Source organism: Lonchura striata, chromosome 26, assembly GCF_050655825.1.
Source record: "Lonchura striata isolate lonStrDom1 chromosome 26, ASM5065582v1, whole genome shotgun sequence".
In the NCBI taxonomy this organism is placed as follows: Eukaryota; Metazoa; Chordata; class Aves; order Passeriformes; family Estrildidae; genus Lonchura; species Lonchura striata.
The window spans coordinates 4,775,724-4,799,490 of NC_140728.1; the positions used below are offsets into that span (position 1 = coordinate 4,775,724).

The window sequence follows — 23,767 nt, forward strand, 5'->3', positions numbered from 1 at the left end:
GCCGCCAATGGGCGCGGGGGGGGCGCGGCCGCCGGGGCCGCCGCTTTTAATCGGCCGGGCCGGGCCGGGCCGTGCCGTGCCGGGCGGCGGAGCCGGAGCCGCGGTGGGGCCGGGATGGAGCGGGCGGCGGGGCCCGGCACCGGCAGCGGTTCCGGTTCCGCGCTGGCCGCCTCGCTGGCCGAGGGGCTGATCAAATCGCCGCGGCCGCTGATGAAGAAGCAGGCGGTGAAGCGGCACCACCACAAGCACAACCTCAAGCACCGCTACGAGTTCCTGGAGACGCTGGGCAAAGGCACCTACGGGAAGGTGAAGAAAGCTCGGGAGCGCTCCGGGAAGCTGGTAAGGATCTCCCTGGGGCGGCATCGTCACCGTGCGGGGTCTCTGAGCATCGCCTGTCCCCGCTGTATCCTCGGCGTCCCCGGTGCAACCACCCCGCTCCGGTGTGTCCCCGGTGCGTCCCTCTCTGTCCCCGCTGAATCCTTCCCGGTCCGGTGTGTCCCTCTCTGTCCCCGGGGTGTCTCTCTCTGTCCCCCTGAATCCTTCCCGGTCCGGTGTGTCCCTCTCTGTCCCCGGGGTGTCCCTCCCGGTCCCCGCTGAATCCCTCCCCCCCCGGTCCGGTGCGTGTCCCCCCGGTTCGGTGTGTTCCTTCCAGTCCCCGCTGAATCCCCCCCGGTCCGGTATATCCACCCCGATCCGGTGTGTCCCTCCCCGTCCCCGCTGAATCGTCCTCGGTGTGTCCCTCCCGGTCCCCGGTGTGTCCGCTCCCGGTCCGGTGTGTCCCTCCCGGTCCCCGCTGAATCCACCCCGGTGTGTCCCTCCCTGCTCCCGCTTCATCCCCGCCGTGTTTCGGTGGTCCCGGCGCTGCCCCCGCTTCCCGCAGCCGGGCCCCGCCGCCTGCCCCTCCATCCTCACGGAGCCCCGCGCGTTCCCCGCTCCTCGTTCCCCGCATTTCTCCCCCGGTGCCGCCGGTACCGCCGGGCCCCGCTGCCGCCGCAGCGTGCGGGAGGCTGCGGCTCTGCCCCGGCCGTGCTGCCGGGGGCAGCCCCGGGGGTCTCGCCCCGCTCCTCCCGGGGGGCCGGGGGCGGCCCCGGGGGTCTCGCCGCGCTCCTCCCGGGGGGCCGGGGGCGGCCCCGGGGGTCTCGCCCCGCTCCTCCCGGGGGGCCGGGGGCGGCCCCGGGGGTCTCGCCGCGCTCCTCCCGGGGGGCCGGGGGCGGCCCCGGGGGTCTCGCCCCGCTCCTCCCGGGGGGCTGCGGCTCCTCTCGCCCACTTGACCGCGGTCGCGTTTCCTGGGGGAAGGAGCGGGCGGGGCCGCGGCCGCCAAAGCAAACACCGCGCTCGACTCTGAAGGGTTTTCCCCTTCCTCTCACCCTGCGTTTGCCTTTCTCACGGTGTGGGGCACCCGGAGCGCAGCCGGGCTCGCCAAAATCCGGACTCGGCCCAGCTCCGCTTTCCTCGGGGAAAAGGGGGTTGGACCCCCAGAAACGCCGGGCGCTGCGGGAATCTGCAAGGATTCCACCTTGGATGTGAATTCCCAGCCTCGAGGGGTTGGGGGGGACCCAAAAAGCTCCTCAAAACCCGGCTTTGAGCGTGGGGGGTGAGCTGCGAGTGGCAGGACTGGTCCCGCCAGGGGCTGGGATGGGATCAGCGCCGTCCCACGGGAACACGGCAGGGAAGGAGCGAGCCGCGAATCCGCGAGGTTTCCTTGTGTAATCCTGCCGAAATCAGATCCCGAGGCAGCTCTGCCCATCCGAGCCGCTGCTTTGCTGCATAATCAGGGCCTGGAAATGCGGCTTCACCCACAGAGCTGCAAGGATCCCTCCCCTCGGCATGGGCGAGGAAATTCTCTTGGAGGAAATTCTCTTTTCCCTGCCCGCACCTGCAGCTCAGAAATCTCAGCTCCGTGCCAGCCCCTCAGGATCGCTTTATTCTCATGCAAATCCATCCCACGGGCCACGGAGCCCTCAATGAAGGCGGCAGAAAATCAAAGGTTTTGCTCAGCAGCCCCTCCCCGGCCCTGCTGGAGGAACAGGAGATCCAACCCACAAATCTCTCCTCTCCCCACAAATTCTTTCTTGGAGCACTCAGCATTTCCTGGCCAGATTAATCTGGAGGTTTAACCCAAGTTGTTCTCTCCTTCCCTGTCAGAATCTGAGGTATTGATGACTCTGAGATTGTAAAAGTCTCTGTCTGTCAGCCCCCTGCCAAAGCAGAAGCCATAATTGGTCTGTGCTGGTTTCCAGGTTGTTTATTCTGTTGATCTCTCACATGTTCTGCTGCCCTGCCCAGCTCTGTCCTGCAGGGCAGCGTGTGGGGCTCTGCCCTCAGTGGGATGTGACAAACATTAAATACCAGAAACTCCCTGGGCTGCATTTACAAGAACGTGCCAATATCTGTCACCTACGTTGGACAGTGTGTCCCCAGCCTGAACCAACAGAAAAATGCCAACACCACAGTGAGACATGGAGGGCATGAAGAAGGAGAAAAAGGACAAGGCACACCCAATTTCCTCCAGCTTGTCCCCTTTGGACCCTCATCTAGAATCCTAAAATTTTACTTTTGCACCCGTGCCACACTTAATTATTACTGATATCAAACCCTCAGAGCTGGTAATTGATCCTGTGAGATTGAAAACTCTTTTCCATGGGCAGAGATCACAGCCAGTGTCTCTGGGGGCTCTGTCCAGGGGGGTTCCTGACCCCTCCAGGCTCCCAGGGCAGCCAGGGGATGCTCTGGATTCCAACATTTCCCCGGGTGGTTTTCACCCCCCGAAGCCGCGCTGGGGCAGGGACCGGGCCCATCCCCGGCGGGGATCCCGCGGCTCCGGCTGGAGCTGCTCCATCCGCGGGGATTTTGCCTCCGGCGAATCGGGAATTTCTTCTGACGGAGGCGCTGGGTGTTGAACCAGCTCCTGTTACCGCATTTCTTATTCCCCTCTCTCGATTTTCAAATCCCTCCCCTCGCAGCAGGCTGCTTTGGTGGGAAGGTGTCAGGAAATTCCAGGCTCCTGCAGCTGGAGGATGTTTTGGGACTTCCATGAATTATTTGTCTGGGGAAAAAAAAAAAAATCCTTGTTTTTTTTTTTTTTTCCTGTTAGATATCCTTTATCTGCAGTGATGCTCCCGCTGAGTGCCTTTCTCTATCCTTACAAAAATCCCTGCAATATCAGCTGGGGAGGGAATTGCTGGTTGGTTTTCCTTTCCCCTTTCCCTCCCCTTCTCTTTTTTTCCCCCTTATCTTTCTTTTTTCCCTTCCCTTTCCCCCTTTTTTTTACCCCTTTCCCCCCTTTCTTCCCCCCCTTTCCCTTCTTTCTTGCCCCCCTTCCCCCCATTTTCCCCCTTTTATTTCTCCTTTTCCCCTCTTTTATTTCTCCTATTTCCCCCTTTTATTTCTCCTTTTTTCCCTTTCATTTCTCCTTTTTTCCCTTTCATTTCTCCTTTTTTTTGCCCCCTTTTATTTCTCTTTTCCTCTCATTTCCCCCCCCTTTTTTCCTCTCATTTCCCCCCCTTTTTTTTCTCATTTTTCCCCCCCTTTTTCTCTCATTTTTTCCCTCCCTTTCCCCACCTGTTCCCAGGACACCCTCCCGACCCTTTTCCCCTCCCTCCCTGGATTTTTTCCCAGCCTGGCTCCCATCCCTGCCCCGCCGCCCCCCCAAACACGAGCGGGGGTGGGGGGACCCCTCCCGCGGGACTCCCCCGATGTCACAAACGCCATTCGGGACCGAAGGCAGCGCCTGGAATATTCCAGAGCCTCTTTTGATCCTCGGCAAGGAGCCGAGCCCGCTCCGCTCAGATTTAAATCCGAATTTCACCCAGCGCTTCCCTGGAACTGCTCCTGAAGCGCTGCCTGCGGTCGTGGCTTCATGCAGCTGCTGAAAATCCCTGTTCTGCCCCAAAAAAATTCTAATTTAAAGCATTTTTTTGCTTTGGAAAGCTCCCCGGGAGGCTCCAGGGGGATTTCTCCTCCCTGTGGTGCTGCTGTCCCCAGCTCCAGGGTGGCATTCCCCATCTCTCACCCTCTGCTCCCTCATCCCCCTTGGGCAGGGAAAATTTGGGGAAAAAGCTGCTGGTTGGCACCCCTAGGGGAATTTGGGACTGCTCCTTCTGCCTGGAGGTCACGAATTTTGGGATCACTGCTGGATCTCCTGCGGCTGCTCCATCTTTTTTAATAATTGTGGCTCTTACCGTGATCCCTGCTCAGAATTTTGGGGGTGTGAGACTCTGGGACAGCAAGGAAATGCTCCAAAATTCTCCAAAATGCTCTGAAATTGTGGCCCCAGGCTGCTTGGCACCCCTGGGGGAAGCTGGGACTGCTTCACGAATTTTGGGATCACTGCTGGATCCAGCCAGGAGCATCTCCTGTGGCTGCTTCATCTTTTTGATTAATCTTATCCTGAGATCCTCTTATCCTGAGCCCTAGCTCAGAATTTTGGGGGTGTGAACCTCTGGGGCAGCAAGGAAATGCTCCAAAATGCTCTGAAATTCTCCAAAATGCTCCGAAATTTTGGCCCAAGGCTGCTGGGCCGGGAGTCAGGCTTTGCAGGGGGCAGGGATGGAGCAGCAGCAGGAATTTGGGAGGTTGGCTCTGCAAGGGTCAGGTAACTGGGGCAGCAGAGAGAAAAAAAAAACAAAATTGTTAAATTTTAACCTGTTAAACAAAGGTCAGGGGGAAAGGAAAGAAAAGCTGGCCGGGCTTCCCAGAAGAGTTGAGCAGTTCCAGGATTGCTTTGCTGAGAAACTCGGGCCGGGGTTATTGAACTTCTCCTGGGCAGAGTTCAGCAGCTCCACTCCTGCTGGATCACCTGGAGAATTCCTGACCTGGCTGGAGACAGGAAAATGGGGTTGATAGGCCAGGAAAATGGGGTTGGGGGGCAGTAAAATGGGATTTGGGGCCCAGGAAAATGGGGTTGGGGGCCCAGAAAACGTGGTTGGGGGCCAGGAAAATGGGGTTGGGGAACCATGAGAATGGGGTTTGGGGGCCCAGGAAAATGGGGTTGAGAGCCACAAAAATGGGGTTGGGGGCCACAAAAATGGGATTTGGAGCCACAAAAATGAGGTTGGGAGCCACAAAAATAGGGTTGATAGGCCAGGAAAATGAGGGGCCCACCAAAATGAGATTTGGAGCCAGGAAAATGGGGTCGATGGGCCAGGAAAATGGGGTTTGGGGCCACGAAAATGGGGTCGGGGGCTACAAAAATAGGGTTGATAGACCAGGAAAATGGGATTGGGGGACCACGAAAAATGGGATTGGGGGGCCAGGAAAATAGGGTTGATAGGCCATGAAAATGAGGTTGGGAGCCACAAAAATGGGGTTGATCGGCCAGGAAAATTGTGTTGGGGGCAGGAAAATGGGATTTGGGGCCAAAAAAATGGGGTTGGGGGCCACAGAAATGGGATTTGGGGCCACGAAAATGGGGCCAGGAAAATGGGATTTGGGGGCCATGAAAGTGGGGTCGGGGGCCATGAAAATAGGGTTGATAGGCCAGGGGACCATGAGAATGGGGTCGGGGGCCCAGGAAAATGGGGTTGGGAGTCACAAAAATGGGGTTGATAGGCCAGGAAAATGGGGTTGGGGGCCATGGAAATGGGATTTGGGGCCACCAAAATAGGATTTGGGGCCAAAAAGGGGCTTCAGGTGCCCACCTGAGCCCCCTTTCAGAGGCTTCTCCCTGCTGAGACCTCGCTGGGCTCAGGTGCCATAAACCTGGCTTAACAAAACTCTGCTGCCTGCTGGGCCGGGCTTTGAGGGGCGAAGTTTCCAGCGGCCCTAAATCCTAAATCTCCCGAAATCTCGGGGACGCGGGGCCGAGCATCCCTCCCGCACCGCGGCCCCTCCGTCCCCGTCGCTGGGAGACCGGAGCGAGGTCCCTCGCCGGGATTAAAACTGTTCCGCATTCTTGTCTGGGAGGGGAAAAGAAGAAGAAAAAAAGAAAAGAAAAGGAAAAAAAAAAAAGGTTCTGGTGGATTCAGTTGTAAATTCAGCCCTGGGAGCGCTTTGTGTGCCCCGCAGCCCCTTTGAAAAGGGATTAAAAGGCGTTTTATTCCCCCTCCTCTTTCTCCTCCCTTTTCAATCTCCTTGTGGAGGAAAACTTGAAAACCCAAAGGGGAGCCTGGAAAACTCCGTTCCGAGGTGGAATCTAATTTTTTTCCTAATTTTTCACCCAAAGTTTCTCTTTACTCATAGAAATAAAGTAATTTAGGGAAAAAAAAAAAAAAAAAAAAAAAGGGCGAGGTGTGGGGTTTTTTCCCCTTTTCTGATGCCTGGAATTGGCTGTTTTTGTTGTTGTGGTTATCTCCCGAGTCCGCTGTGCGGGGCACGTTCCAAACCCAAAAATCGGGAGCGGGGCTGTGAGACCTGCAGGAGGAGGCTCGGGGAGCCCCAAAAATCAGGGCTGGGCTACCCAAGAGGAGGGTCAGGGAGCCCCAAAAATCAGGGCTGTGTTGCCTCGGAGGAGGTTCAGGAAGGCCCCAAAAATCAGGGCTGTGTTGCCTGATGAAGGAGTCATGGGGACCCCCCAAAATCAGGGCTGGGCTACCTAGGAGGAGGCTCAGGGAGCCCCAAAATCAGGATCAGCTCTGTCCTACCTGCAGGAGGAATCTTGGGGAGCCCCAAAATCGGGACTGGGCTACTTGGGAGGAGGCTCAGGGAGCCCCCAAAATCAGGAGCAGGTCTGTCCCACCTGCAGGAGGAGGCTGAGGGATCCCCAAAATTCAGGGCTGTGCTGCTTGATGGAAGAGGTTCAGGGACCCCCCAAAATCAGGACTGGGCCGCCTGATGGAGGAGTCATGGGGAGCCCCAAAAATCACGGCTGGGCTACCTCAGAGGAGGCTCAGGGAGTCCCCAAAATCAGGGGTGTGCCACCCGGGAGGAGCCTCGTGCCCCCCAAAAATGAGGAGCTGTAGCAGGTGTCCCTCAGGGGGAGCTTCTCCCTCACGTGCAGCAGAGGGACTTGGGAAGAATAAACCCCAAAGGGATAAAATTGGCTTTTCTGGGAGCTGTTTCCATGGAGCTGCGCTGCTCAGCTCGTGGGGATGTTTGGGATTCCCTCCCCAAAACGGGGAGGGAGGAATTTCCCCCTCCGGGAGCTCACAGCCCCCTCTGTCCCCCGCAGGTGGCCATCAAATCCATCCGCAAGGACAAAATCAAGGACGAGCAGGACCTCGTCCACATCCGGAGGGAGATCGAGATCATGTCCTCCCTCAGCCACCCGCACATCATCGCCGTGCACGAAGGTGAGACCCCCTCTGCCCCCTGGCCAGCTGCAGCCGCCACCGAGCCTCCGGGGGGCTCTGGGGTGGGGTTTGGCCCAGTTTGGCCAGGCTGGGTGGGTCTGGCCCAGTTTGGCCCAGTTTGGCCTGCCTGGGTGGGTTTGGCTCAGTTTGATCCAGCTGGGTGGGTTTGGCCCAGTTTGGCCAGGCTGGGTGGGTCTGGCCCAGTTTGGCCCAGTTTGGCCTGCCTGGGTGGGTTTGGCTCAGTTTGATCCAGCTGGGTGGGTTTGGCCCAGTTTGGCCAGGCTGGGTGGGTCTGGCCCAGTTTGGCTCAGTTTGGCCTGCCTGGGTGGGTTTGGCCAGGTTTGGCCTGGCTGGGTGGGTTTGGCCTGGCTGGGTGGATTTGGCCAGGTTTGGCCCAGTTTAGCCTGGCTTGGCCAGATTTAGCCCAGTTTAGCCTGGCTGAGTGGGTTTAGTCCAGCTGGGTGGCTTTGGCCTGGCTGGTTGGGCTTAGCCTGGCTGGGTGGGTTTGGCTCAGTTTGGCCAGGATGGGTGGGTTTGGCCTGATTTGGGTCAGTTGAGCCCATCTGGGTGGGTTTGGCCTGGCTGGATGGGTCTAGCCCAGTTTAACCCAGCTAGGTGGGTTTATCCCGGCCCTCTCCTCCCTTCCAGGACCTGGCTCCCATTCCTGGCCACTTAAGGGAGTTCAGATGCTCCCAGCCAAAAATGGGAATTTTGGGCACTGGAAGTTGCGGTGGGGCTGAGCTGAGCCGAGCTGGGCTGGGGCTGAGCCGAGCTGAGCTGGGCTGGGCTGGGCTGGACTGAGCTGAGCTGGGCTGGGCTGGGCTGGGCTGAGCCGAGGTGGGCTGGGCTGAGCTCGCCCCGCAGAATTTGGCGTCTCCGTGGATCTGCTCTGAGCCTGGGATTCAATCCCAGTCCTGGAGCGCTCCCCATTCCCTCCCCGGGGCCCTGCAAACCCAAACCGCTGTGCCGGGAGAGCTCCGGGCGCTGCCGGGCCGGGCGCCGTGGCCAGCGCTGGGCTCCGCTGCCGGGGAGGTTGGGAAAACCCAGGAGAAATTCCTGCAGGTCCGAGCAGAACCAGACTCAGCCTAAATCCGGGTCAGGCTTAGCAGACACCGAGTGCTTGGGCCGGAGCCTCCCTCGGGCTGGCTCTGCTCTGCTTGGGGGGACCCGGAGCCCTTTTGTCCCCCGAACAAAGGCGAGCGGGCTGGCGGCTCCTCCGCAGGGCTGACTCGCAGAATTCCAAAACACCGAGCCGCCCTTCGGCAAACAGGAGGAAAACGCTGCGGCTCCTGGCTCCCGGCTCCTGGCAGAGCCTTTTTTGGGAGCAGCGAAGGTCACCGGCTGTGGCAGTGCTGTCACCTTCCCCTTGGCCGGTCCAGCAAAGAGCCGCACGGCTGAGTCACCTCTGGTGGCAGAACCGGTGGTGGCACAGAACTATGGTGGCACAGAACTGTGGTGGCAGAGCCGGTGGTGGCAGAGCCCTTCTGGTGGCAAAGATGGTCACGACAGAGCCATTGTGGTGGCAGAGCCATTGTGGTAGCACAGCTGGTGGTGGCACAACCTCAGTGATGGCACAGCCTACGTGGTGGCACAGTGTCGTTGGTGGCAGAAGCCTCAGTGATGGCACAGCCTCGATGGCACAACCTCAGTGATGGCACAACCTACGTGGTGGCACAGTGTCGTTGGTGGCAGAAGCCTCAGTGATGGCACAGCCTTGATGGCACAACCTCAGTGATGGCACAGCCTCGTTGATGCCAGAGCCTCTGTGGTGGCATGGCCTCAGTGATGGCACAGCCATTGTGGTGGCAGAACCTTGTTGGTGGCACAGCTGATGGTGGCACGGCCTCGGTGGTGGCGCAGCCAGTGGTAGTAGAGCCTCTGTGGTGGCACAGTGTCTGTGGTGGCACAGCTGATGGTGGCACGGCCTCGGTGGTGGTAGAGGCATGGTGGTGGCACGGCCTCGGTGGTGGCACGGCTGATGGTGGCACGGCTGATGGTGGCACGGCCTCAGTGGTGGCACGGCTGGTGGTGGCACGGCTGATGGTGGCACGGCCGATGGTGGTGGCACGGCCGATGGTGGCACAGCCTCAGTGGTGGCACGGCTGGTGGTGGCACAGCCTCGGTGGTGGCACGGCTGATGGTGGCACGGCCTCGGTGGTGGCATGGCCTCGGTGGTGGCACGGCCTCGGTGGTGGCACAGCTGATGGTGGCACAGCCTCGGTGGTGGCACGGCCGATGGTGGCACGGCCTCGGTGGTGGCACGGCCTCGGTGGTGGCACAGCCTCGGTGGTGGCACGGCTGGTGGTGGCACAGCCTCGGTGGTGGCACGGCTGATGGTGGCACGGCTGATGGTGGCACGGCCTCGGTGGTGGCACGGCCTCGGTGGTGGCACGGCTGATGGTGGCACAGCCTTGGTGGTGGCACGGCTGCTGGGCCAGCAGCCCTGGTGGCCCTGGGGGCTGTGGGTGACAGCTCTGGTGGCCCCCCTGACCTGCAGGGATTGGGGCTAGGGTCAATCAAAGCTCCACCTGCTCATTAACTCATTAACTCAATGTCCTAACGAGAATTCGTGAGGTGCCGAGGATCCCTTTAACCCTTTCCCGTGTCCCGCAGTGTTCGAGAACAGCGCCAAGATCGTCATCGTGATGGAGTACGCCAGCAGGGGCGACCTCTACGATTACATCAGCGAGCGGCAGCGCCTCTCGGAGCAGGAGGCGCGGCACTTCTTCCGCCAGGTCGTGTCCGCCGTCTACTACTGCCACAAGGTGGGTGGCACCGCCTGCCCGGGGCAAGGGCGGCTGGGTGGGCACCCGAGCCTTCCTCCTGATGGGCTCCCGATGGATTCCCGGCTGGATGTGATCCCGAGCCTTCCTCCTGATGGGCTCCCGATGGATTCCCGGCTGGATGTGATCCCGAGCCTTCCTCCTGATGGGATCCTGATGGATTCCCGGCTGGATGTGATCCTGAGCCCTCCTCCCAATGGATTCCTGATGGATTCCCGGCTGGAAGGGCTCCTGAGCCTTCCTCCTGATGGGCTCCCGATGGATTCCCGGCTGGATGGGCTCCTGAGCCTTCCTCCCAATGGATTCCCAATGGATTCCCAGCTGGATGGGCTCCTGAGCCTTCCTCCTGATGAATTCCTGGATGGATGTGATCCTGAGCCCTCCTCCCAATGGATTCCCAATGGATTCCCAGCTGGGTGGGCACCCGAGCCTTCCTCCTGATGGGATCCCGATGGATTCCCAGCTGGACGGGCTCCTGAGCCTTCCTCCTGATGAATTCCTGGCTGGATGTGATCCTGAGCCCTCCTCCCAATGGATTCCCGATGGATTCCCAGCTGGGTGGGCTCCTGAGCCTTCCTCCTGATGGAATCCCGATGGATTCCCGGCTGGATGGGCTCCTGAGCCCTCCTCCCAATGGATTCCCAATGGATTCCCGGCTGGACGGGCTCCTGAGCCCTTTTCCCAATGGTTTCCTGGTGGGAGAGTGGCTGGATGGGCTCCTGAGCCTTCCTGCTGATGGTTTCCTGACTTGATTCCATCAAGCCAGGAAACCAATGGATTCCCCATGGTTTCCTGGCTGCATGGGTTCTGAGCCCTCTTCCTGATGGTTTCTTGATGGATTCCTGATGGATTCCCGGCCGGATGGGCTCTGAGCCCTTTTCCCGATGGATTCCCGATGGATTCCTGATGGATTCCCGGGCGGATGGGCTCTGAGCCCTTTTCCCGATGGATTCCCGATGGATTCCCGGCCGGATGGGCTCTGAGCCCTCCTCCCTGCAGCCCCAGGAGTTGGGAGCCGCTCAGCGGGGCCGGTCCCGCCTTCAGCCCGCAGGGTGGGGCAGTGCCCCGGCAGCTTTTGGGAGCTGCTGGCCTGGCTGTGAGCTCTGCGGTGACTCACCCGGCCTGGCACTTGTCCCCTCCCCTCCCACCCCGCCAGACGGAGACGCCCAGAGCTGCCCTCGGGGCTGGAGGCCAAGCCCGGGGTCACCTGTCCTGTTCTGAGGGGGTGTGAAGCTGCAGGACCTTCCAGGGGCTGTGAATGCCCTGCCAGGACCTTCCTGGAGATGTGGGTGATGCCCTGCCAGGACCCTCCCCAAGGTGTGGATGATGCCCCGGCAGGACCCTCCTGGGGCTGTGGGTGATGTCCTGGCAGGACCTCCCCAAGGTGTGGCTGATGTCCTGCCAGGACCCTCCTGGGACTGTGAATGATGCCCTGGCAGGACCCTCCCCAAGGTGTGGGTGATGCCCTGGCAGGACCCTCCTGGTGCTGTGGGTGATGTCCTGGCAGGACCCTCCCCAAGGTGTGGGTGATGCCCTGGCAGGACCCTCCTGGTGCTGTGGGTGATATCCTGGCAGGACCCTCCCCAAGGTGTGGGTGATGCCCTGGCAGGACCCTCCCCAAGGTGTGGGTGATGCCCTGGCAGGACCCTCCCCAAGGTGTGGGTGATGCCCTGGCAGGACCCTCCAGCCCGAGGAGGCTCCGAGGCTGTGCCCCACCCTCGGTGGGAACAGGGGGTGGCAGGGCAGCTCCTGCCCCCAAACCGGCTCGGGGGCACGCTCCTCGGGGCACAGCAGGTCCTGGCAGGCAGGAGCCGTGCCCTGGCGGGGCTGGCATGGCGTGCCGCCGCGGCTGGGGACAATGGAGGAGCCCGGGTGGCGCTGGGTGCGGGCACCTCCCTGCTCCTGCTGCCCAGCTGGTGCCACCCGGGCTGGGCCACCCATGCCCGCCACGCCCGCGCTGCGTGCGGCTCCCGTGCCCCGGGTGCCCCGGGTGCCCCGGGTGCCGTGCCCTGCTGGGCGGGCACTGACCTCCCTCGAACCCTCCCGGAATTAACCCCGGCTCTCCCCGCAGAACGGGATCGTGCACCGGGACCTGAAGCTGGAGAACATCCTGCTGGATGCCAGCGGGAACATCAAGGTGAGGGCACAGCCCGGGGGGCCACCCAGCCTGGGGGGGACAGGTGGTAGTAAAAGGGTTTTAAAATCATGGGGATTTAGGGGAGAAAGGAAAATTAAGCTTAGTAGGCCCTGAAAAGAAAAATAAATACCCTAAGTACACAAAGACTTTGTACCTTGCTAGAACTGCACCTGTGTAGCCAGTACATGATAAATGATATAATTGTTAGATGTGATGATTGGTTAGTAATGAAATATAATTGATGTTTAATCATAAGAATATTCATGAGAAACTGTGGTCAAAGAAAGATCACGAGAAACTCATGTTTGGGTAAAGTCAATGTATAAAATAGAACAATTTAAGTTGAATAATGAATATGTAAGTTATATAAGGATAGAATATAAAACACGTTCAGCTCAAGAGCCGTGTCAGAGTCAGATTTGGGTCTGTAGCCCTGATTCCCAGAGCTCCCAATAAAAGCACCTGCATGGAATCACATCCTGTGATTCTTGTGCCTGAACACTGGCACAGGGGTGACCACAAAGCCTTGGTGCCCTCAGGGCACGCGCTTCCCCGAGTTCTGGCAGCGCCTGGAATGCCCGGGAGAGCCGGCACAGCCCTGGCAGAGCCGGCACAGCCTGGCAGAGCCGGCACAGCCCTGGAAGAGCCGGCACAGCCCGGCAGAGCTGGCACAGCCCCGGCAGAGCTGGCACAGCCTGGCAGAGCTGGCACAGCCATAACTGATACCAGCCTGCTGATAAGAGGGCAAAGTCTGAGCGCCCAGCTCAGTGCTGCTGGGTGAGAAGATTTCATTTTCTTTTCCTGGTTTCTCTGTGTGCCAGCCAGGAAATCCCAGCTCCCCCACAGCCCCGAGCGGTGATTTCTGCCAGGGAGGAAGGGCACGGCCTGGCCTGGGCATCCCTGCGGGCACTGATAACGGGGTTAACCCTGCTGGAGATTCATTTTGCAATTGGGAGCTCCAGGGCAGGCAGGGAAGCTCCTGCTGGCTGGGAGGCAACAGCTGGGATGAGGAAAATGAGGATAATGAGGATAATGAGCACCTGGGCGAGGTGGGGCTGATGGGGACCGCTGCAGCCTGGGGATGAGCTGGAGGAAAGCCTGGGAGTTCTCCCAGCCCCACCTTCCCACCCAGGGCCGCGGGGCAGCTGCTGGGGTGAATTTTTGGGAGGGAGAGAGTGGCAGGAGCCATGGCAGGGGTGCAGAACCAGGCTGAGGGGATTCGGAACCCAGGCAGAACCCGGTTTGGAGCACGTTCATCCCTGGAGAGCTCCAGGGCAACTTTCAGCCTTGGGAAACTCCGGGGTTTTGGGGAAGGGGAAATCGGGAAAGGGGAAATCGGGAAAGGGGAATTTGGGAAAGGGGGTTTTGGAAAGGAGAAATTGGGGAAGGGGTCTTTGGGAAAGGGGGCTTTAGGAAAGGGGAATTTGGGAAAGGGGCTTTTGCAAAGGAGAAATTGGGAAAGGGGGCTTTGGGAAAGGAGAACTTGGGAAAGCAGAATTTGGGAAAGGGGGATTTGGGAAAGGAAAACTCAGGAATGGGAACTTTGGGAAAAGGGAGCTTTAGGAAAGGAGAAATTAGGAAAGGAGTAATTGGGAAAGGGGGCTTTGGGAAAGGAAAACTCGGGAAAGGGAACTTTGGGAAAGGAAAACTCAGGAAAGGGAACTTTGGGAAAGGGGAACTTGGGAAAAGGGAGCTTTAGGAAAGAGGAAATTGGGAAAGGGGCTTTGGGGATAGGAGGCTTTGGGAAAGGGAGCTTTGGGAAAGGAAACCTCAGGCAAGGGTGCTTTGCTGCTGGATGACAGCTGTGTTTGTGCCCCCAGATCGCAGATTTCGGGCTGTCCAACGTTTTCCAGCAGGACAAGCTCCTGCAGACCTACTGCGGCAGCCCCCTGTACGCCTCCCCCGAGATCATCAACGGGCGGCCCTACAGGGGCCCCGAGGTGGGTTGTGCCTCCCTGCGGGGTGCGGGAACGGCCCCGGGGTTCTCCCGGCGTGTTTTGGGCCAGCAGGACCCCTGAGCCCGGCACTGCGGGGTCCAGCCTCACTCTGTCACACCCCGTGGTGGCTGCTGCCGTCCTGGGAGTCCTGCTGAGACTGGTGGGGTGGGGACTGGGGCAGCCCCGTCCCGCTGTCCCCTGCAGGCTCCTCTGTCCTGCCGGAGCCCACCCTAGTTCGGGGTGGCTCCGTGTGGTGGAAAACTCCCTCCTCCAGCCCGTGCTTCCCAAGAAAGGCTCAGCAGTCTCTGTTGTTGGGTCTCAAGGCAGTTTATTGCAAGTTATCTAAAAGATTTTCTTCTTTAGCTGCTGTGGTTTGCTCACAGCTCAGGCAGAGGCACACACACACCCTGACATCCTCTCTGACCCCGACTGCTTCTTCTCTCCCCGCCAGGGCTGCTGCTGTCTTTTATATGGTACATTACGTGTGACATGGTTACAGTTTTCCCCAATGCCTATTACCTATATTAAATGGTGATTTTCTACTCTAAACCAATCTGTGAGTGCCAACATCACCAAGAACATGGAGGTGAGGAAGGAGAAAGAGGGAGGACAGGGCAGGCCCAGATCCCAAATCCATCTTAAACCCTCTGACCCCCATGGACAAAACCAAAACCCCCTGTACAGCACTCAGAAATTCTTCCCTCTACTTTGTGACTACTTCTACTCTAATATCTAAACTTTTGTCACTTCTTGTTCTTCCTGCAAGGTTGGTAACTCATTCCATGGCTCAAACCCAAAATCACAGCTGTTTCCAGCTGTGCCAGGGTCTCAAATGCTTCTGACCTGGGCCTGGAACCTCCAAAAATGTCTGAGGGACGTTTTGAGTTCTGACACTGTCCCTGTCACAGGTGGACAGCTGGTCCCTGGGTGTCCTCCTCTACATCCTGGTCCACGGCACGATGCCCTTCGATGGCCACGACTACAAGACTCTGGTCAAGCAGATCACCAGCGGGGACTACCGGGAGCCCACGAAGCTCTCAGGTAGGGACACCCCCGCCCCCTGTGTGTCCCCCTTCCCCACGTCCCCTCCCGTGCCTGACCCGTCCCTTCCCCAGATGCCTGCGGGCTGATCCGGTGGATGCTGATGGTGAACCCCGAGCGCCGGGCCACCATCGAGGACATCGCCACGCACTGGTGGGTCAACTGGGGCTACAAAACGCCTCTGGGCGAGCAGGAGCTGCAGCGGGAGAGCGAATCCACGCTGGCCACGGTGGCCGAGTGGCTGCGCCGCTCGTCCCGGCCCCTGCTGGAGAACGGCTCCAAGGTGCGCTGCTTCCTCAAGCAGCACATCCCCGGCGTGGCCCTGGAGCGGCAGCGCTCCCTCAAGAAGTCCAAGAAGGAGAACGACGTCTCGCAGGCGCTGCAGGAGGTGCCCGCGGGCCCCGAGAACTCCTCCAAGTCCGTCCTCAAGCGGCCCAAGGGCATCCTGAAGAAGAGGAGCTCCTGCGAGCAGAAGGCGCCCAGCCCCGGCGCCCCGGCCGCGGAGGGTGCGGAGGGTCCCGCGGGGCTGGCCCGGCTCCTGCCCCCCGGAGCAGCGGCAGCAGCGCCCGCGGCCGTGCCCAAGAAGGGAATCCTGAAGAAGCCCTCGGCCCGGGAGTCGGGCTATTACTCGTCCCTGGAGTGCTGCGACTCCGGGGACGTGCTGGACGCGGGGAGCTTGGACCTGGACGGGGCCGTGTTCGCCGAGCCGCCCCCGCCGGGGCTCCCGGCGCGCAGGAAAGGAATCCTCAAACACAACGGGAAATTCTCCTCGGGCGCCGCCGAGCCCGGGAGCCCCGCCGAGAGGGGTTTGGGGGGCTTCAGCGAGGTGTCCCTGCCCCAGGGCCCCCGCTCCCGGCCGGCCAGCGCCGTCAGCGAGGACAGCATCCTGTCCACGGAGTCCTTCGACCAGCTGGAGCTGCCCGGCCGCCGCGCCGCCGGCAGCGGGGCCGTGCGGGGCTGCGTGTCCGCCGAGAGCCTCCTGCGGCTGGAGGAGGAGGAGGAGCGGGAGGAAGGGCGGCGGCTGCGCCGCTGGACTGTCACCCACTGCCGCAGCCCCTTGGCGGGGAGCAGCGCGTCGCTGGCGGGCTGTGACAGTGGCACCGAGCTCTACCGGCGCGCTCTGGCCGTCGGGGTGAAGCTGAGCTGAGCTTCACTCCCCGGGGTGCTGCGCTTTGGGGAGGGGGCTGAGTCTTCCTTCGTCCTTTCCTTCGTCCTTTCCTTCGTCCTTTCCTTCGTCCTTTCCTTCGTCCTTTCCTTCGTCCTTTCCTTCGTCCTTTCCTTCGTCCTTTCCTTCGTCCTTTCCTTCGTCCTTTCCGTCCTCCTTTCCTTCGTCCTTTCCTTCGTCCTTTCCTTCGTCCTTTCCTTCGTCCTTTCCTTCGTCCTTTCCGTCCTCCTTTCCGTCCTCCTTTCCGTCCTCCTTTCCGTCCTCCTTTCCGTCCTCCTTTCCGTCCTCCTTTCCTCCCTCCTTTCCTTCCTCCCTCCCTCCTCTCTTCTCTTCCTCCCTTCCCTCCCCGGGTGCTGCATTTTGGGGAGGGGGCTGAGCCTCCCTCCCTCCCTCCCTCCCCCGGAGCTGCCGCTGCTGCTGATCCACATCCCCCGGGTTGCTTTGGCAGCCTCGGGGCGCAGGGGATGCCCCGGGGCCGGGACATTTAATGGACCAAAGCCCCCAAAGTGCGGCCCCCGAGGAGGGGCTGGGGGTGGCGGAGGCTGCTCGCTGCCGTCCTTCCCTCTGGAACAGCTCATCTCATCCCGGGGCTGAAAGCACGGCCTTGGGGAGGGGGGGGTGTTTTCTTTGCACTGTTTTTTGGCTGCACAAGGTAACGGAGGGGGCGGGTGATATACCTCAAACAAGCTGCAGATGTAGCAGGGTGCTGCTGGTGAGGGCTCCAAGGTGCTGCCCGTGGGCTTCGGGAGGTGCTGGGGGCACCCAGGCCACGGCTCTGCCCTCTGCCGAGTGCTGAGAAACTGGATGTGGCCAAAAGCCCAGGCTGGGAAATGCTGTGATGCCAACATCTCTCATCGTAATGTGGAAAAAAAGAGAAAAAAAAGCGAAAAAAAAAAAAAAAAAAAGGTGCCTTTGGTGAGGCACCTTGTCTTTATTTATTGATTTATTGCCTTTGTCCAGGCTGGTGAGGAGGGCAGCAGCACGGGATGTGTCTGGCTCCACAGAGGCCATCCGGGGTGTTTTTGGGGAGGTGGCTGTGTCCTTGTGCCACACGGCTCCCTTGCACTGGTGCCACGCGTGCTCGCTGGCCCTTTCCCCTCTCCGGGCTGGGGGTGTTGTGTTCTCCCTCCTCCCTACAGCACGGGCTGGAGAAAAACATTAAATTAAAGCAAACGGTGAGGCTGAGTTGTCACTTTGATTGCTGGGGTGAGGGAGGGGCTGCCTGGAGCTGCCTCCTGTGCCTGTCCCTGTGCTCCAGCCCAGGGGAGGCTGCTGAGCTCAGACACGTCCTGCAGGATGGAACCTCTGTCTTCAGTCCCTCCTCAAACTGGGCTTAACTGGTGCCTCCCCAGCGCTCCGTGGTGCTGAACTGGGGCCGGACACAGCGCTGATGAGGGGGCTCAGCACCCCCGGGAGTTGGAAATCCACATTTTAAGGCTGAGCAGTTGGTGGACAAACAGAATTTCGGGAAAGCTCTGATGGAAGCAGGACTGTGGGGGATCAGGATCCCTTTTCCCCTCCCCACCATGAGCAGCCACCCTGTCCCAGCCCCGCTCTCACATCCCTGAACCTCCGGGGGTTTAAATTTGGGGGATTTTCCCGGCTTTTGGTGGCAGGAGCTGCCTCTCCACCCTTTCCCTTCACCCGCTGCAGCACGGAAATCCATTTCCCTGCCCCGTGACCATTCCCCGTTCCCAGTCGGGCTCACCGGGGCCCTTCCGCGCCTCCTCCTCCCCGCGAGCAGCGGGGACAGGGTGGCAGGATGCCCGGAATGCCACCCCTGGTCCCAGGAATGCCACCCCTGGTCCCAGGAATGCCACCCCTGGTCCCAGCAGGAGGTGGCAGGGGGGGACAAGGGGTGCTTGGCCCTCCCCCGCCGCACATTCCCTGCGTGCTTCCCGAGCCTTTGAGGAATTCTGGAGCTTAAAGGAGCTCCGAGGGCTGAGCCTGGGCAAAGTCCCGGGGCCCTGGGTGCTGCTGAGATGGGACCCACGGGATGGGATCCATGGGATGGGATCCATGGGATGGGATCCAAGGGATGGGATGGGATGGGATCCATGGGATGGGATGGGATCCATGGGGTGGGATGGGATCTGTGGGATGGGAACCATAAGATGGGATGGGATCCACAGGGTGGGATTCATAGGATGGCATCCAAGAGATGGGATAGAATCCATGGGATGGGATAGAATCCATGGGATGAGATCCATGAGATGGAATGGAATCCATGGGATGGGATCCATGGGATGGGATGGGATGACCCAGGCACAGAGCAGAGGATCCTTTTTGGGTTTGCTGTTGGAGCATCCCAGGATGTTCTGGCCCTGTTTCATTTGGGATTTTCAGGAAAAGATCCCCCACGCTGTTTTTGGAGCCGTGGCAGGTCGGTTGGGCAGCGCTGGACCCCAGGGTTGGGGACTGAACCGCCAAAGGAGAGGCGTGGGGACTTCCAGGCATGGGAATTGGGCATTCCCAAAGATTTTTGACGGGAACCTTGGGGTGAATACCTGCTCCTGGAGCACGAGGCATGGCTGGGTCACATCCGAGCCGAAAACGCCAGCCCGGATCCCACTGGGGACGCGGCTGGCCGAGCACTGGTGGCCACTCCGAACCTCTGGGGCTGTGAGGAGCGCCCTGCCCCGTGTCCCCGCAGGTGCCACCAGAGCTTGTCGCGGCCGTGTCACCCCAACCCTGAGCCGTGGCACCTCCCGGGGCTGCCCCGGGTCCCTTCCCACCTCCTCCCGGGCACGGCGGCGAACGCGCTTGGATGAGGCGGTGACAGCGGCCCGGGGACCCCGCGGTGCCACCGGCAGCGGGGCGGTGACCGCCGCCCGCCCTGCGCCGCCGGAATTCCCCCGCCAGCCCCTGGAAACGCTCCTTTCATCCCAGCCTGGCTCTCCGCTGCCTCGCAGCCCCCTCCCCATCAGCGGCGGCTCTTTCATCCCTCCCCGCAGCCTTTTCATCCCCAGCTTCGGCAATTCCCGCAGCCCCACCCCGCCCTGCCCGGCCCCGCGGCGCTTTGGGGCGGCTGGAAATGAGCTCAGCCGCGTTTTTTGCTGAGAAAATGTCATTTTTTTAGGGGTGATTTCAGCCCCGAGCGCTGCGTTTGCTGCCCTGCAGGGTGTGGGAGCGGGGCTGGGGTCCTGGAATCCGGGGGGAACAGCCGGAGATGAATTGTCCTGGAGGGGTTGGAGCACTGTGGGTTTATAGCCGCTGATCCAGGTCTCACTGGGATAATCCCGAGGGATTACCCGGCCTGGACCCTTCTCCTGCTGGTCCTGGGGGAAATTGGTGCTTTCCCTGCTGCATGCCGGGGTTTGGGGCTGCAACCATCGCCAAAGGACAGGTGTAGGGACTTGCAGCCACGGGAATTGGGCATTCCTGAAGATTTTTCATGGGAATGCTGGGGTGGGTGACGTGTCTGAGCCTCTCTGGGTCACCCCAGGATTGGTTCTCCCTTCACCCGGAGGCCACTTTGGGATCCACATCCCCCCCAAGCAGCGGCAGCGCCCTGAGAAAGGGAGAAAAGGAGAATTTTGGGGTGGGAGCAGCCGTGAGCCGGCCGGGGGAGCGGATCCAGCGGCACTCCCGGCTGGATTTCCCGGCAGAGCGGGGCTCGGGCGCTCCCCCGGCCCCGGGGCCCTGAGTCAGCCCCGGCAGCGGCTCCTGGCCGGGCTTGTGCCGGCAGCCCGGGCTCCTGCCAGCCCCTCTTTGGGACCGGGGACGCGGGGGTGACCCAGGGACAGCCCGCGGCCAAAGCCACCCCCGGTGTCCCCACCAGCGTGGGGATGGGGCTGGATCCCGCTGGAGCCTCCAGAACCCGCGGGAAGGGCACGGAGGAAGGGCCACAGGCAGAGCTCATTAACCGCTGGCTCATTAACCGCTGGTGCTTAATGACGCCCGGAGCAGCTCAGAGATGCCCCTGGAGCTCTGGAATTTGGGTGTCACCTCCCCTCTGGCCGCGGCCGAGCTCTTTCTTTGGGAGCCTGGGATTGTTCCTTCCTGTCGGAATCTCCCCGGGTCGGTTTTCCCTCCTCGGGTTTTGTGTCGGAGCCTTTTTTGTGCGTCTGACACATCGCGGGCCCCGCGCCAGGGATATTTCTGAGACATTTTGTCAGAACTTTGAGTGCCGGAACAATTAACACAACAAAGCTGAGGTGTTTCTTTGCCTCTGATTCTTTCAAAGTGATTTTTTTTTTTTTTGATGAGGATTTTTTTGTAGTTTCTTTTTTTTTTTTTTTTTTGTAGTTTTTTTTTTGTAGTTTTTTTTTTAAGGTGTCTCCACAACCAGCTGTTTGATTGCTGGATTTCTTTGAAGATCTAAAGGAGAGAAATCCCCACATGAAAGTCCTCCTGTGTTCAATGGCAGCCTGGAGCGGCTCGAAAAGGGGGGAGAGAGCGGCGCCCACAAACTTTGATCCCGTTTTTCCGGAGCACAAGGAATGGCTGGGTCACACCTGAGCCAAAAATGCAACCCCAGACCCCACTGGGGACCTGGCTGGCCCAGCACTGGTGGCCACTGCGAAGCTCCTGTGCCCTCCTGGAGCTGTGGAGGTGTTCATTTTGGGCTGCTGGGTCTCTGCTGGATGATTTCTCCAAGCAGGACAGCTCTGCCCATGCCGTGCCAGGAGCTCTGGGATGGGCAGGAATGGGACAGAGGGGATCCAGCGCTGCCGGAGCGACATTTGTGTCTGTGGGACCATCAGGACATCTCCTGGCCTTCCCATCCCTGGCAGGATCCATCCCATCGTGCCTGCCGGGAGCTGGTGGGGGCCACAAAGCACAAAATCATGGAATATCCCGGGCTGGAAGGAGCCACAAGGAGCGTGGAGTTATCTCCTGACCCTCATCCCGATCCTTTGGGACGCTCCGGGCTGGCAAAAGCCACCAGCTCTCGTCCCTCAGGCACCTCTGGGGAGCAGCGGTGGCACTGTGGGTCCCCAGGGGCTGTGACACTCCTGTCACCACCGCGTCACCACCATGGCATCGCCGTGATGGCGTCAAACGATGGCATCAGTGTGATGGCATCACCATGATGGCATCACCACCATAACATCACTGCAATGGCATCACCACCATGGCATCGCCCTGATGGCGTCAAACGTTGGCATCAGTGTGATGGCATCGCCATGATGGCATCACCACCATAACATCACTGCAATGGCATCACCACCATGGCATCGCCCTGATGGCATCAAACGTTGGCATCAGTGTGATGGCATCACCACCATAACATCACTGCAATGGTATCACCACCATGGCATCTCCACCACAGCATCACCACCATGGCATCACCGCCATGCCTTCACCACTATGGCATCACCGCCATGGCATCACTACCATGACATCACCATGATGGCATCACCATGATGGCATCTCTGCCATGGCATCACCACCATGGCATCACCATGATGGTCTCACCATTATGGCATCACCACTATGGCATCACCATGATGGCATCTCCAGCATGGCATCACCACCATGGCATCACCATGATGGTCTCACCATTATGGCATCACTGTCATGGCATCTCCAGCATGGCATCACCACCATGACCTCACCACTATGGCATCACCATGATGGTCTCACCATTATGGCATCACCACCATGGCATCTCCAGCATGGCATCACCACCATGGCATCACCATGATGGTCTCACCATTATGGCATCACCACCATGGCATCTCCAGCATGGCATCACCACCATGGCATCACCACTATGGCATCACCATGATGGTCTCACCATTATGGCATCACTGTCATGGCATCACCACCATGGCATCACTACCATGGCATCTCCAGCATGGCATCACCACCATGGCATCACCACCATAACATCACTGCAATGGCATCTCCACCACAGCATCACCACCATGGCATCTCCAGCATGGCATCACCACCATGGCATCACCACGATGGTCTCACCATTATGGATCACCACCATGGCATCACTGTGACGGTGTCACCACCACATCATCACCACCATGGCATCTCCACGCTGCCCAGGCCGGCACCCCCGGGGCTTTGTGTGCGGGGACACCCCAACACCGTGACCCTCCTGGCTGGGGCTGCCCGGGGGTGGGCACGGGGCCGCTGCCAGCCTGCCCGGTTGGGCCGGGGGCTCCAGAACCTGTGCCCGGAGCCGGTCCTGCCCCATGGGAAGCCCTGGCAGCGCCGCTGCCGTGTCTCCCACGGGAAGGGAGCGTGGCACCGCCGGCAGCTGCGGGCGAGGGCGACGTTCCCAGCGGATCTGCCCGCCTGGGAACGCAGAGCAGCAGCCAGACAGGTTCCTGGAAAGGGCCGGGCCTGCTGGATCCCAAATTTGGGATGCTGGTGCCCAGCCAAGCCCGCCTGGCAGTCCTGAGCATCCTGTGAGGCATCTCCGGGCACCTGAGTGCCCGCAGGACGCCAGCTTGTGCAGCTGGAAATGGGCAATGGTGACCCCCAGCTCCCCGAGGGTCTGGGGCTCCCCGAGGGTCTGGGGGCTGCTCCCAAGGGACCAGAGCTCCTCTCTGAGGGTTTGGGGCTGCTCCCCGAGGGTTCGGGTGTTACTCCCTGAGGAGCCAGGGCTGCTCCCGAGGGTCTGGGGCTGCTCCCCCGGGGTTTGGGGACTGCTCCCTGTCCCTGATGGTCTGGGGATGCTCCCAAGGGTTCGGAGCTGCTCCCTGAGAGTTTGGGGGCTGCTCCCCGAGGGTCCGGGGTCTGCTCCTGAGGGTCCAGAACTGCTCCCGAGGTTCCGGGGCTGCTCCCTGAGGGTCCAGAGCTGCTCCCAAGGGTCTGGGGCTGCTCCCCGAGGCTCTGGAGCTGCCCCCGAGGCTCTGGAGCTGCCCCCGAGGGTCTAGAGATGATCCCGAGCGTTTGGGGCTGCTCCCCAAGGGACTGGGGGCTGCTCCCCGAAGGACTGGAGCTGCTCCCTGAGGGTCCAGGGATGCACCCTGAAGAGCCAGGGCTGCTCCTGAGGGTCCGGGGCTGCTCCCGAGGGTCTGGAGCTGCTCCCAAGGATCCAGGGATGCACCCTGAAGAGCCAGGGCTGCTCCTGAGGGTCTGGGGCTGCTCCCGAGGGTCTGGAGCTGCTCCTGAGGGTTTGGGGCTGCTCCCGAGGGTCTGGAGCTGCTCCCAAGGATCCAGGGATGCACCCTGAAGAGCCAGGGCTGCTCCCAAGTGTCTGGAGCTGTTCTCTGAGGGTCTGCGGCTGCTCCCGAGGGTCCGGAGCTGCTCCCCAAGAGTCTGGGGGCTGCTCCCTGAAGGTCCGGGGGCTGCTCCTGGGGGTCCAGAGCTGCTCCCGAGGGCCCGGGGCTGCTCCCAAATGTTCAGGGCTACTCCCCAAGGGACTGGGTGCTGCTCCCGGAGGGTCTGGGGATGCTCCCTGAGAGTCTGGGGATGCTCCCTGATGGTCCAGAGCTGCTCCCGAAGGTTCAGAGCTGCTCCCGAGGGTTTGGGGATGCTCTCTGAACATCTGGGTGCTGCTCCCCGAG

The 23,767-nt window shown here is 60.6% G+C and overlaps 1 protein-coding gene and 1 long non-coding RNA gene across 2 annotated transcripts; one reads left to right on the plus strand and one right to left on the minus strand.

The window, feature by feature from the left end:
• Nucleotides 1-58: 58 nt before the first annotated feature.
• Nucleotides 59-17,471, plus strand: NUAK2 (NUAK family kinase 2). Its single transcript, XM_085561336.1, has 7 exons — nt 59-339; nt 7,109-7,229; nt 9,843-9,994; nt 12,084-12,149; nt 13,970-14,089; nt 14,995-15,127; nt 15,202-17,471. Exons 1-7 carry the CDS (start codon nt 115-117, stop codon nt 16,272-16,274), a joined length of 1,890 nt encoding a protein of 629 aa, XP_085417462.1. The 5' UTR covers nt 59-114; the 3' UTR covers nt 16,275-17,471.
• On the minus strand, nt 16,475-21,843 carry LOC146765265 (uncharacterized). Its single transcript, XR_014950167.1, has 2 exons — nt 16,719-21,843; nt 16,475-16,678 (listed from the first exon to the last, which is right to left on the minus strand). It is a non-coding gene; the product is annotated as an uncharacterized LOC146765265 (long non-coding RNA).
• Nucleotides 21,844-23,767: the final 1,924 nt, after the last annotated feature.